Here is a 12,008-nt window from a genome sequence, read left to right as displayed (position 1 = left end):
GAGAAGTTTGGATGCTAACCATTTACACCAGGCCCGTATTCAGTCAAACATTATGAATGCAAAATCAGTAATCAAATTGATTTCATTGAAAGCAGGATTAGTTTTCCGTTTGATTCAACAGTGTAAAATTTTGCTCTCATTTTTGATGTGTTAACCGTTAAGTCAACCAAAATGAGATCAAATGGAGTATTCAAAATAAGTTACATCATAACAGCAAATTCCGATTTCAATTTGATCTCTAACTTTGCTCGGGTACCCAGCCATGCAATAGTCTCATTCCGTGCCTTATGGCAACTTGATGATTCTATTGCGCTCATCTTCTGGCACCACCCAGGGGAGACTTGGTCCTGTACCCAATGCTTAACTTATCTCCATTCCACTCAACTACTCGCAATTTCGTGTGATATAGTGGGCGGAATATTATTATATGAGACAATTCAATGCAGACGTCTTCCCAAATTTGGCAGATCGACAGGTAATCGGTGAGTTACCACGATAGTTGCTATTCAACAACTCGACAACGTCCCATCGTCAACGCCTGCTATGAGAATTTCCCATAGTAGACGCCAACGAAATGACGTCATCAAGCTATCGATCAACTACCCTGGTTATCGCCTGGTACCTTATAGCACGATGCTAGGAGGCGAACCGGAAGAATCGATGAGCTACCTCCCCCTGTAGGGAAAATTCTCTCCTCCGATTGACTAAGTGAGCTTCGGTTTGCGATATAAGATCAATTAAATTGGTTTGATCCGCCCTTTTGTATTGTTGGTCAAGCTCGAAAATCTTTGTTCAAAAACAAATCTCGAGTACTTTTTTGAAGGGACGTATCAGCTTTTGTAAACAATGCATTTGACCGTCGATTTGGCATAGCTAGTAGCTGATCCACGAATACTATCACTACTATAGAGATTGCTAAAGTATGATTGTGTCAGTGATTTGTTTTCATCGGGAAAATTTTCTGCTATGAAGTTTTTTTTTCCCGATGAAAACATTTTGCGTATACGTATACGTGACGTAGTGTGCGTACGATAAACGTCAGCAATCTCTATAAGGGAAATTTTCCACTACCTGATTAGTGGTGTTAGTATGTGTCGGAGAGCTGCCAGTTATGCCAAATCGACGATCACACGCATTGTTTACAAAAGCTTATACGTTTCTTCGAAAAAGTAATCGATTTCGATGCAATTAGAGCGTAGCAGCTTTTGTAAACAATAACTTCTCTCGATGATTTCTAGAGAGTCAAGGCACGCCCACACACACCAGCATACCCATCATGTAAAGGAAGTCTTCCCGATGGTAGTGTGAAATTACATTGGCGAGGCTTGACTCTCTAGAATTCATCGAGAAAAGTCACTGTTTACACAAGCTTTTACGCCCTAATTCAGCTATATCTAGAAATATTTAAAAAAGAGAAACTGAATTCATATTTGCCTTGGGTAAAAGCGCTTCAAGATCACGGACTACGACTTGGATAACCCTGGCATCCGGTGAACATTAGCATCGACTTTATCTATGGTTTGATCACGTTTGGCCATCAATGCCGGTAGTCAATTAGGTCACCAACCCTCCGTGCAGATATTTCCGTTGCCTCCAGAGTTGGAACTTGAAGCTTGAAGGGTTCGAAACAATCATAAAAGCACACGGCGAATGAGAACAACCCAAATTTGAGTTTAGTTCACTCATAATCTCCAAAAGTGCAGGAACTCAGCGATGAGTAAATTTGCCTCATGTTTTCCCAGGATTTTCCAGAGAAAAATTGCCGAATTTGAGAAAAGTAAAGATTGGATTCACTCAGTCTATTGGTACTACTCCAAAACTGAATAAATTTTTTGTCAATTTCCTCATTTTCCGACAGATTTTTAAGGTTTTCCACAGAAAAAAAACCATGAGAAAATTTACTCATCGCTGAGTTCCTGCACTTTTGGCGATTATGAGTGAACTAAACTCAAATTTGGGTCGTTCTCATTCGCCATGCAGGTGCTCATGAAGTGACAGTTTGACAGTGATCATGCGTCAGGGCGTATACGCGATGATCGATTCTCTTTATCGATTTTTTCTTTGCATTGCTACAGCTAAGCGAAACAATTCAGTGTCAACATTTCAAAGGGGCTTAATTGCTTTTGTAAACAATGGCTTTAACCGTCGATTTCTCGCAAATTAAAGCTTACCCCTCCAAATTAACAATGCTAGCTGGTAGAGGAAACATTCCTCTACTTGTTGGTTTTATTAATTTTCATGTGTGAGCTTTTATTCGCGAGAAATCGACGGCTAAAGCCATTGTTTACAAAAGCAATTACGCCCCTTTGAAATGTTGACACTGAATTTTCTTGAATTTGCAGAACGCAGAGGTATTGGCTATCAAAAGCAACAGCAAACGCACCGAGAAACGTTAATTCTAGCGAGTTATTAACAAAAGACAATCGATCATCGCGTTTACGCCCTTATGCATGCTCACTGTCGAGCTCACATCACGCTACACACTAAAAATAATTTCAGCATAATGCTCGATAGTTCTAACACATTCGAGATTATCGATGAATAGAGGATGAAATCGAGTGTATCCCATTAGGCATATGGACGTTAGGCATAATTGACGTTATGTATAAAGTAAACAATCCTTATATTAGGCTAAGCGTTGAATAAAAGATGATACAAGTTATACAAACATAGTTTTTTTTTTTTTAATATGCACAGTTTGGAATCCATTATTTATCATATCATATTTTATATCATATCATTATTTATCATGACGCAGCTACATATTTACTTAGATCAAAGATTAGTAGCGATAGCGGTTAAGTAATCTGGCAATGAAAAGGCAGCATAGTTTTGAACTATATCTTGAAATCAATCGCATCTAGAAATAAAAAAATCACACATTTGTTGTCGCAAGTTTGCATGAGTCCCAAAAATTAAGACTCTTTCATTTGTTATCGTTTGGGTACTTTGCCTTATGGAAAAAGCTCGTGCAGAGCGATAGCAGTGCTATAAAGTGCGAGCACTCAACCGAACGAGACAACAATCCACTAGTATACTGCTGTTCGATGCGCTCAAGCCTGAGAACCATGAAAGTTTGTAATCAGTAATGAGTGAACTAATGTTTGTTTAGAATTAATGATCGTTTTACACCTAAACTTAGCATACAGAAAACAACACCCACCACCCAGATCATGGAAGAGAAGGGAAATTTGGAATGGGACTAATGGCGCACACACTTGCCTCGAATCTCTCCAGCAGAAAATGCATACGAAGTCGAGTATGAGAGAAAATAAGCGCTTCGTGTTTGCTTTTAGGCTATCCATATCCAAAAGCATTTTGAGAGCAGTGGAGAAAGCACAGGTCAGATAATCGCAACGTTCGTGGTACGAGTCCAGTCAGCAACATTTTCTTATTTTTTTCGACATAATTAATTTCACTCACTAATACACTCCACACTTTTCGGTATCCAATTTTTTTGCATTGGACCACAGCTAGGTACTTCACATCCTCGGTTCATGCGGTCTCCACTTACATCCTCTGATGATGAATCCCACATAATGGTAAGCGAATCTTACATCTCCCGGTTGGGTGTTGACGGTCCCCATTATCATCCTTCTGGAATTCATCGGGTAGATTATGCCTAACGTCCGTATGCCTAACGACCGCATGCCTAACGTCCGTATTCCTTACGTCGTGTACCCGATGAAATCGGATAATATCGAAAGGCGCACGTTAATTCATAACTAATCGAATTTATCCTAAACAAATTCGAGAAAATTAAGCAAAATTTATTGAAATTCGCTAAATGAAACAAATAACGAATTACTTTCGTCCTCCTCGGTGTAGTGCTGTAGTTACTATGCGGTTTTGGGCCACGAGAAATTAAAAAAAAGTTTAGTTTTCATTTATTAGGATCTCCTTTAAAATGGTATATCCTGAGTACTTTATAAAAACTATTAGGGCTGAAATTTTGCAGTTTAAATATTTCTTAAGCTAGAATCTATGGCAAAAAGTCGATAGACAAAAAGTCGGAAGGATAAAAGGTCGAGAGAAAAAAAGGTTGAAAGACAAAAGATCGAAAGACAAAAGATCAAAAGACAAAGGGTTGAAAGACAAAAGGCCGAAAGACAAAAATTCAAAAGACAAAAGATCAAAAGACAAAAGATCAAAAGACAGAGAGACAAAAAATCGAAAGGATAAAAAGTCGAAAGGCAAAAGGTCGAGAGACAAAAGGTCGAGAGACAAAAGGTCGAGAGACAAAAGGTCGAGAGACAAAAGGTCGAGAGACAAAAGGTCGAGAGACAAAAGGTCGAGAGACAAAAGGTCGAGAGACAAAAGGTCGAGAGACAAAAGGTCGAGAGACAAAAGGTCGAGAGACAAAAGGTCGAGAGACAAAAGGTCGAGAGACAAAAGGTCGAGAGACAAAAGGTCGAGAGACAAAAGGTCGAGAGACAAAAGGTCGAGAGACAAAAGGTCGAGAGACAAAAGGTCGAGAGACAAAAGGTCGAGAGACAAAAGGTCGAGAGACAAAAGGTCGAGAGACAAAAGTTCGTGAGACAAAAGGTCGAGAGACAAAAGGTCGAGAGACAAAAGGTCGAGAGACAAAAGGTCGAGAGACAAAAGGTCGAGAGACAAAAGGTCGAGAGACAAAAGGTCGAGAGACAAAAGGTCGAGAGACAAAAGGTCGAGAGACAAAAGGTCGAGAGACAAAAGGTCGAGAGACAAAAGGTCGAGAGACAAAAGGTCGAGAGACAAAAGGTCGAGAGACAAAAGGTCGAGAGACAAAAGGTCGAGAGACAAAAGGTCGAGAGACAAAAGGTCGAGAGACAAAAAGACGAAAGGACTGATATTCGGAAGAACAAAAAGTCAAAAGTGACAAACCGGGGTCGAAATTCTAAAACATCTTTTTCTAAGTATGATCATGTTTCTAAGAAGGATATATTGAAAAAGTACCTAGTATTTTTTATTGCTTCATGCAACATTATGGCGCTACCTGGATACTTTTGAGAATTCTTTAGATGCCATGAAAAAACTTCTTCTCTTCGATCTTTTGTTGTCTAATCTTTCTCCATTTCAACGTTTTGTCTTTTGACCTTTTGTCCTTTCTACCTTAACCTATAAATCACTGAATAATTTTTAATCATTAATCATTTTCATTAATCATCGTTATTTTTTGTTTATTCATTAGAAAGCATGCATTAAGTACCTAGTTAAGGAACTCGTTTCGCACCAGGAATAATTGGAAACGACATAAGAATGTTGAACATTTTATGAAATTTGAACTATCCATCTTTACAGTTTTAAAATGTTGTAAATCCAAGCCCTATTTCAATCATTCGCAAAACTAGGGAAATGGCTCTAATGTTGGCCTATGGATCTAAGATTGGGCTCATCGCTAAAAAACCTACTGTATATCAATTTTATCTAGACGATACTAATGGATATTTTTGGTCGCTATTGAAAATTTAGTCGATTGCTGAATTTATGAATGGGCCCAAATTAGGAGCATTTAGACCGACATTACATCCATTTCCTCTATGTGTTTTTTTCAACTCCCTGCAGCAGCGCTGCTGCTCCAAAACATATTCAAGACCCAACAATGTAACCTATATGCTGCGAAGTGAGAGCAAAGTTAATTCCCTCAAAGCCATACTTATTTCCTCGCACTGGTTAATTAAATTGATTTAGTTGTCTTTGAGTTGACCAGCACAATTAACGTAAATCATGTCTTACTCTAACGTTATCAAAAAAAACTTTCTGTATTTTATGCAAACCGGTGCCACATGTACCAAGCTTAATCGTAGAGGAAAAGGAGGAGCCATCACATTAGACCAGAGAAATTTGATTTCCTATATATTTCAATATGGACCAAACAGGTCTGGGCCATTAAGGTGGATTCCGTCCTCAGCGATATTTCACGCGCGGGGCGAGATTTTGCGACTGTACTAGTTGTCTCTTTCCGTCCAACCCAAATTTTGCTTCTCTCCGCTAATGCACGCTCAGATCTGAATACACCGTTTAAGAGAGAGAAATTAGGCTTCATTCGAGTTGTTCGTCGAAGACAGGCGGTCTTTTTTTTACGATCGACCATGAATGTCTTGCCTAAGCCATGGCAACTATGGTTGATTGTTTTGATCACCGTTTCAGTGAAGGGCTCTGCAAAACCTGCTTTTGAAACAGGGACTCAAAACACACACAAAATCATAACACTATCAGCTAACAGGGAAATACCAGGCGATAGAGAGATGATCCATTATTGTAATATTGACGCTTGCCCAAGGTAGATCGAAATAATAAATCTTCTACAAGAGTAAATCAGTGGAAGAGTGGTTGAACTTCATCCGCCGCGCGTGTTTTAGCCATTACTGAACATCTATTCAGACTAATTACCGGGATTCGCAATTTAATTACTAGATTAACACAAAACACGGACACCTGATCAAATGCACACACCGCGAATTTTCAAATAACCATGCCTATCACGTTTCGGTCATAACCTGTTATAATTATGAATGTTAACAAAAATAGTGAGTGACAAAGGTGATCAACTTCGGAAATAGGAGAAGATGCTGTAACGTGGTTATGATGTGAAAGTGATTTACAACCGAATGACATTGTGAAAATAAAAGTCATTTCAGTGCAACTCTTTCTAGCAGGCTTCATGCCGTGAGGTCTCTACTCAGTTGTAACAATCTACTCTTCGCAAAATTCGCAACTCCAAAGATCAGGGATTGGAAATGCTCGGTATTGTGCCACCGTTGATGATTTGTTCTTGGGTTGGCCATGATTTACCATGCGCTGTGAAATCTGTCAATGGGTGATCAAACGAGTAACAGTGAAAACAGTGAACAAGAGTGTAAATCTTGTTTTAAAAGTGTTAGAAAAGGGGCCTCAGACAGCCAAGTCACTGAAGCGGCGGGTTCCATTTCAAGACCGGTCTGGAAAATATTTCGGATTGTACTTGCCACACGATATACAAATTCATGCTTTGATTAGCGTAGAAAAATGTGAAGGTGCTTCAAAGAAAACTAAGTTCAAAGCAGGTCGTATACAAAAGCGTCAATTCCAGGAAGACGGAGAAAAATAAGACAAAGAGCAGCATTCGTTTGTACTCGATGGACTACTCTCAACCAGTTTTGGGGTGACTTTCTACGAGCGATTTCACAAAACTGGACCAACAATTACAGCCATCCCAGTATTATAGGGCAGCTAGTAACTATTATGGGTCGGTCAGGTCAGCGTGTTCATCAAATGGAAATGATCCATAACACTGGGGTGACAACTACTTTTTTTTATGAATCTCATGGTTCTAGATGAAAAAAGCTCTAGTGGTCGTAAACGTCATTGCAGTTTGCTCAAATGAGGTGGTAAATTCTGTTTCTACACGATTTTTCTTTTCTCCATGTTATCGAGATCCCAAGCATCATTTTAAAATTAACGTAAAGTTTGTGTGAACTCGGAAATAAGTATAGGATCAAATTCGCATACGTCCTAGCAACTTGGGACTGTCGATACACACTTAGAAAATAATACCGAACTCGGTTTGATTTCAACCGAGTTTTTATCTGCTGAACGCTCGGTAGTCTGCTCGGTTCAAAGAGGAATAACCGAGCAGTCGTTAGTTCTTTTTGTACCCACAATCTGTCAAAGTTACCGAAAATCTCGGTTGACGAAAAATAAATTTAAGCAGAAATTACCGAACATCGGTTCACTCAAGAACTACCGAGTGCTGTCAAACAAACCGACCCACCTGTTGTAATTACGGAATTCGGTTCTTTTGGGCAGCGCTCGGTTTTCACTTCAAATCCTGCTTTAAATTTGGATTAAGGATACGTTGCTTCGAATTTTCATAAAAATAAAACCAGTTTTGTCAAAGAAATGTATGAAGTGTGTTTATTTTATTTGTTTTGGGATGCAGAAATGTGATTTTATAATTGCAAATTATTAAAAAAAGAAGCTGTTCAAAAAGGAACCGTCGCTACCATGAGAAGGAGAGGCTCAATCGAGCGAAACTAAAAATTTCTCACATGTAGTGCTCATACTACCTACACGATAGACTGCGCCGGCAAGAAAGGAATGGAACTGCTTGTCCTGTTGCGGTGGTTCCAAACCGAATGCAGTAAACGAACCGAACCAAACCTCAAATGCAGACGCAACGTCAAGTTGGACATTGACCAACATTGATCCCAAACAGACGGCAAAGTCTGCTGAATCCTCCATGAACGCTCCTCGGCAAATCAATACCGGGCCATTCTTATCAGTGGGAAAATCATCTTCTGGCTGAAAATAAAAATTAAAGGTACTTGTATAATACGATAACCTATCCAATAGGCAATCTAATAATCTTACACTTATCCACTCCATGACGCCAGCCAATGGATTTTTCTTGGTAGCATCATTGATTTTATTTCGCTTAACACCACGTGATGGGCATTTAGCACGGATTATTGCCAGCGCTCTGATGAATTCTATGGGAAATTAATTATCTAAATGTGTGGACTCATTGAAGCTTTAAACGCAACTTACTGTTTTTCAACTCCACGAACATATCAGCGTACTGCTTAAGGATCTTATTCTGTAATTCTTCCCAGTGATCGGTGAACGACTTCGCTCCAGGCTTGATTTTTGTAAATTCCAGTTTGATCTACAGAAATAAATTATTAATATTCGATCTACCAAATCTCAAGTACAGTTTTTGTATAGGTCCTGACAAGGGTGTGAATATAGTAAAATAATCAGATTGTTTTTATCTATCAAAGAAATCACAGAGCCTATTGAAAAAGTACTCATGAGATTATTCAATATACACTTACAAGTTCTCCATTAAAGGCACCAATCACGGGAAAATCTTTCAAATATTCCACCAAAGTCCCCGCTGTACGTTTTTGTTGTCGACTTGCAAATGTTTTCTCCCATAGTTCAACAATTCTCACCTTAGATTGAACATTTGGAACAATGAACTTCAATTCAAGCACCTGAAATTTGTAAGAAAATATTAATCGTTTACCCATTTTGATATTTACCTTTAAATTTACAAGGTCCTCCATATTGTCATCTTCTTGTTCAAGAGTCGCATCAATTTCATTTGTATGGCTGAATTCACCAAGTTTTCGGCGTTTGATTATGCGTTCATCTGACTGCCTTGCCACATTCTCCATTCTGTAATATACACTGCCAGCATGACGGTTCAGCCCTCTTCCGTGGGGATGGAACCACAGCGACTAAAAACGAACGAGATTCAGTTTACAAGACAAACTTTCTACTATTTGGCAAACAGTGTTTGTGTCGAGGTTTGTGCTACTGCCGTAGTTGACATTGTTTATGAAACGTAGTGTAAAGCCAATGAGCTGGATTACCGAGGTGAAGCAATCACACACACAACTGAGTGACAACACTGTATAGAAGAAGCATCAAAGGAAAAGGAAGGGACAAACAATAATTCTAGATTGATTTTAGAATGGGTCCTATCTCCATTTTTCGATCAAAGAATCGATTAACTTTATTCGGTTTCTACCGCAACCTGAGCGATGGATTTGAAATATTTACACATGCAATCAAATCTCAAACCTTGAACTGTTGATTGCATGGATCAGTATTGCAAATCCATCGCTCAGATCGCGGTAGAAAGCGAATAAAGTTAATCGATTATTTAATTGACAAATGAAAATGGGACCTATTCTAAAATCAATCGAGAATTGTTGTAATTTAATTATTGATCGATATTAATCTCGTGTAACATTTGAAAAGCGCCTATCATTGTTGATCAAGCTATCATTCAAATTAGAGCGCCTTTATTAGTAGAGTAACATGTCAAAATTGGAACAACCGATTAGGTGTCATTTCCATACAAATCGCCGTTTCAATCCAGCAGAAGGCTTGTCAAATGACTGAGATGACGTCGCTCTACTAATTCAGGCACTCTAATTCAAATAATACGCGATACAATCCACAAAATTCGTGAGAGAAAAACGATGAAGAGAATCGATCAACAATAATATTCCCTTTTCAAATGTTGCGCGAGAAATTCGACCAATTTTTTGTCCATTTCAATTCCTTTGCCTTTGACGCTTCGCATTGCTTGCTTTACACTAAGTTTCGTAAACAATGTCAACTACGGCTGCAGCACAAACAATGTTTTCCAAATACATAGTAGAAAGTTTCAATATATTGCTTATTAATTATTGGTGATAATTAACGCTATTAGTTAAAACTGTTGACTTACTTGTGGAATCTCGGCATTCTTCGAACTCAGTGCAGGATATGTTTCAACCAGTGACAAGGCGATCTGATTTTTGTAGAAGTTGCTGGCGTGCCTGGAAACAAACAAACAAATCAATAATTAGCTATGCTTGTATTAATCAGAAACATCGTCAGCTAGGTTTTCGTTTAAACTAATAAATTACAAAATAACGTTCAATAGATTTCTAGGAACAAAGTGATTACTTACGTTCCATACAATGATTTCAAGCAATCGCAAAGAAGTGCTGTGATTTGTCTTCGAATCGTTTCCTTGGGTCGTCCACCTTCTTTCAGTAGTTCCATGATGCATATTCCGTTGTCGGTTCGATCAAATACCCGATCAATATTGATTTTCTAGAATATATAGAAACAAATATACGTTGATTGAATGACCCACATATAATATTGATACGTTTCAAACCTGCTCCAAGATGATCCCTTCATACGGATTGTTTGCATTGATCACCCTTCTGGACACATCAGCTTGTTCATGATAATCAGCGTCAACCATACACGGATAGAAATCTCCTTATACCTTTTGGAAAATTTCCATTGCTGATTATTCATAAATTGTATAAGTCGACTAATAAGCAGACGCCTTGCAAAAAGTTAATAAAGATCATGTGTCAAATAAAATGTATAAGCGGTCACACATACCTTTTATGCATTCTAATAGGACTTATGTGGTTTGTCTTATGGAATGTATAAGGCTGATGCTTTGGCAAAAATGTATAAGGGAAACACATGAATTAAATAATTGATTTTCGTTTCGTGTAGTGTCCTCAAGCCATTCTTCCGTGCTCTTAGTTTCATCGTAATTTCTGTACTGTGTTTGTATCTTCTGTATAGTTTTGATCATTTTTGTAGTGAGTCCGAGTCTGGTAAAGTCATGTTCGTTCAGTGATAGAAACATTTGTAAGTTGTCGATCTCTTCCTTAGCTGAAAAAGAATTACTGCCATTAAATATTCTAAAGTTCCAACAGAGTTATTTGTTAACTACTTGTACTAATAATCTTGATTGTACACTCGCCGTGAAATGTACTTCTTCGGACTGTCGTATGGTGACCAGAATGAAAATATTGAATGCGTATGGCATTCTTCAATAGACATAAAATCATCTTTGGCTAGGATTTCTATCTCGTACGCTTCTAGAAAATCATTATACGTCGCAGTTTTACAGGATCGAATTAGGAAGAAAACTTTTCCATCGATGACATTGATTTCTCGTATAATCCCGTATGTCGGATAGAACTCGTTGTCATGAATTTTTAATCCAAGTATCGCGTTCATTCTGAACTCAACCCCATTAAGCGTGACGGTTTTTGGTTTGCAGATAAACTGCAGATGTGGATACAGAAATTGTTCACTGAGGCAGTCATCACGTAAGGCTAGGGTTCCAGAGTTGAATGTCAGCTTGTCGCGGAATGGCTTATCAAGCACGTTCATTATCATTCTCTGACATTGCCGCTTGCCCAAGCTGGAACAAATATTCTTAAAGTTTTTGCACGTATTCGCTTGATTCTTGCTTATTTTGTTCGTTTGTTCAAATTGAAAGCAATTGTATTGTTTCATTGAACCACTCTTCCTTATGCAGAGAGCGTAGTGACGCAAGTGATGCAACTTGTTGATACGCTGCTTAAAGTTTTCGAAAAAACTATCCTCAAAGTATGTTATATGTTCTTCCAGCTGTGCAAGTAGGTGTTCAGATACGACTGGTGACGAAATTATCCTCACGATATTAATTAGATGACCGATCATACGCATGAGCATACAATCCTTGGAGACAA

At 38.4% G+C, this 12,008-nt stretch overlaps 2 protein-coding genes across 2 annotated transcripts; one reads left to right on the top strand and one right to left on the bottom strand.

Annotated features, from left to right (window-relative positions):
• The first annotated feature begins 3,068 nt into the window (after nt 1-3,068).
• LOC135717581 (probable splicing factor, arginine/serine-rich 7) lies at nt 3,069-8,166 on the top strand. The gene is made up of 4 exons (XM_065239715.1): nt 3,069-3,074; nt 4,178-4,285; nt 4,667-4,770; nt 8,016-8,166. The coding sequence occupies exons 1-4, from the start codon at nt 3,069-3,071 to the stop codon at nt 8,164-8,166; spliced, it is 369 nt and encodes a 122-aa protein (XP_065095787.1).
• LOC135717554 (uncharacterized) lies at nt 7,893-10,682 on the bottom strand. Its single transcript, XM_065239691.1, has 5 exons — nt 10,430-10,682; nt 10,205-10,295; nt 9,018-9,203; nt 8,796-8,957; nt 7,893-8,626 (listed from the first exon to the last, which is right to left on the bottom strand). Exons 1-5 carry the CDS (start codon nt 10,522-10,524, stop codon nt 8,483-8,485), a joined length of 678 nt encoding a protein of 225 aa, XP_065095763.1. The 5' UTR covers nt 10,525-10,682; the 3' UTR covers nt 7,893-8,482.
• Nucleotides 10,683-12,008: the final 1,326 nt, after the last annotated feature.

This window comes from Ochlerotatus camptorhynchus, unplaced genomic scaffold (assembly GCF_037179485.1).
Source record: "Ochlerotatus camptorhynchus isolate MF236.1 unplaced genomic scaffold, CSIRO-AGI_Acam_v1.1 ptg000062l, whole genome shotgun sequence".
Classification (NCBI taxonomy): domain Eukaryota; kingdom Metazoa; phylum Arthropoda; class Insecta; order Diptera; family Culicidae; genus Ochlerotatus; species Ochlerotatus camptorhynchus.
Note: the sequence above shows the minus strand (reverse complement) of the source record. Positions and strands in the feature narration are given on the sequence as shown.

What these genes read in the sequence shown, in the direction of transcription:
- LOC135717581 (XM_065239715.1), top strand. An exon ending in GAGACAAAAGGTCGAGAGAC is followed by an intron (nt 4,286 to 4,666) that starts AAAAGGTCGAGA and finishes AGAGACAAAAGG; the next exon opens with TCGAGAGACAAAAGGTCGAG. An exon ending in AAAAGGTCGAGAGACAAAAG is followed by an intron (nt 4,771 to 8,015) that starts GTCGAGAGACAA and finishes TCTCACATGTAG; the next exon opens with TGCTCATACTACCTACACGA.
- LOC135717554 (XM_065239691.1), bottom strand. Translation starts at nt 10,524, where the DNA reads ATGGAACTACTGAAAGAAGGTGGACGACCCAAGGAAACGATTCGAAGA. An exon ending in ATGACAATATGGAGGACCTT is followed by an intron (nt 8,958 to 9,017) that starts GTAAATTTAAAG and finishes TACAAATTTCAG; the next exon opens with GTGCTTGAATTGAAGTTCAT. An exon ending in GTGCCTTTAATGGAGAACTT is followed by an intron (nt 8,627 to 8,795) that starts GTAAGTGTATAT and finishes TTATTTCTGTAG; the next exon opens with ATCAAACTGGAATTTACAAA.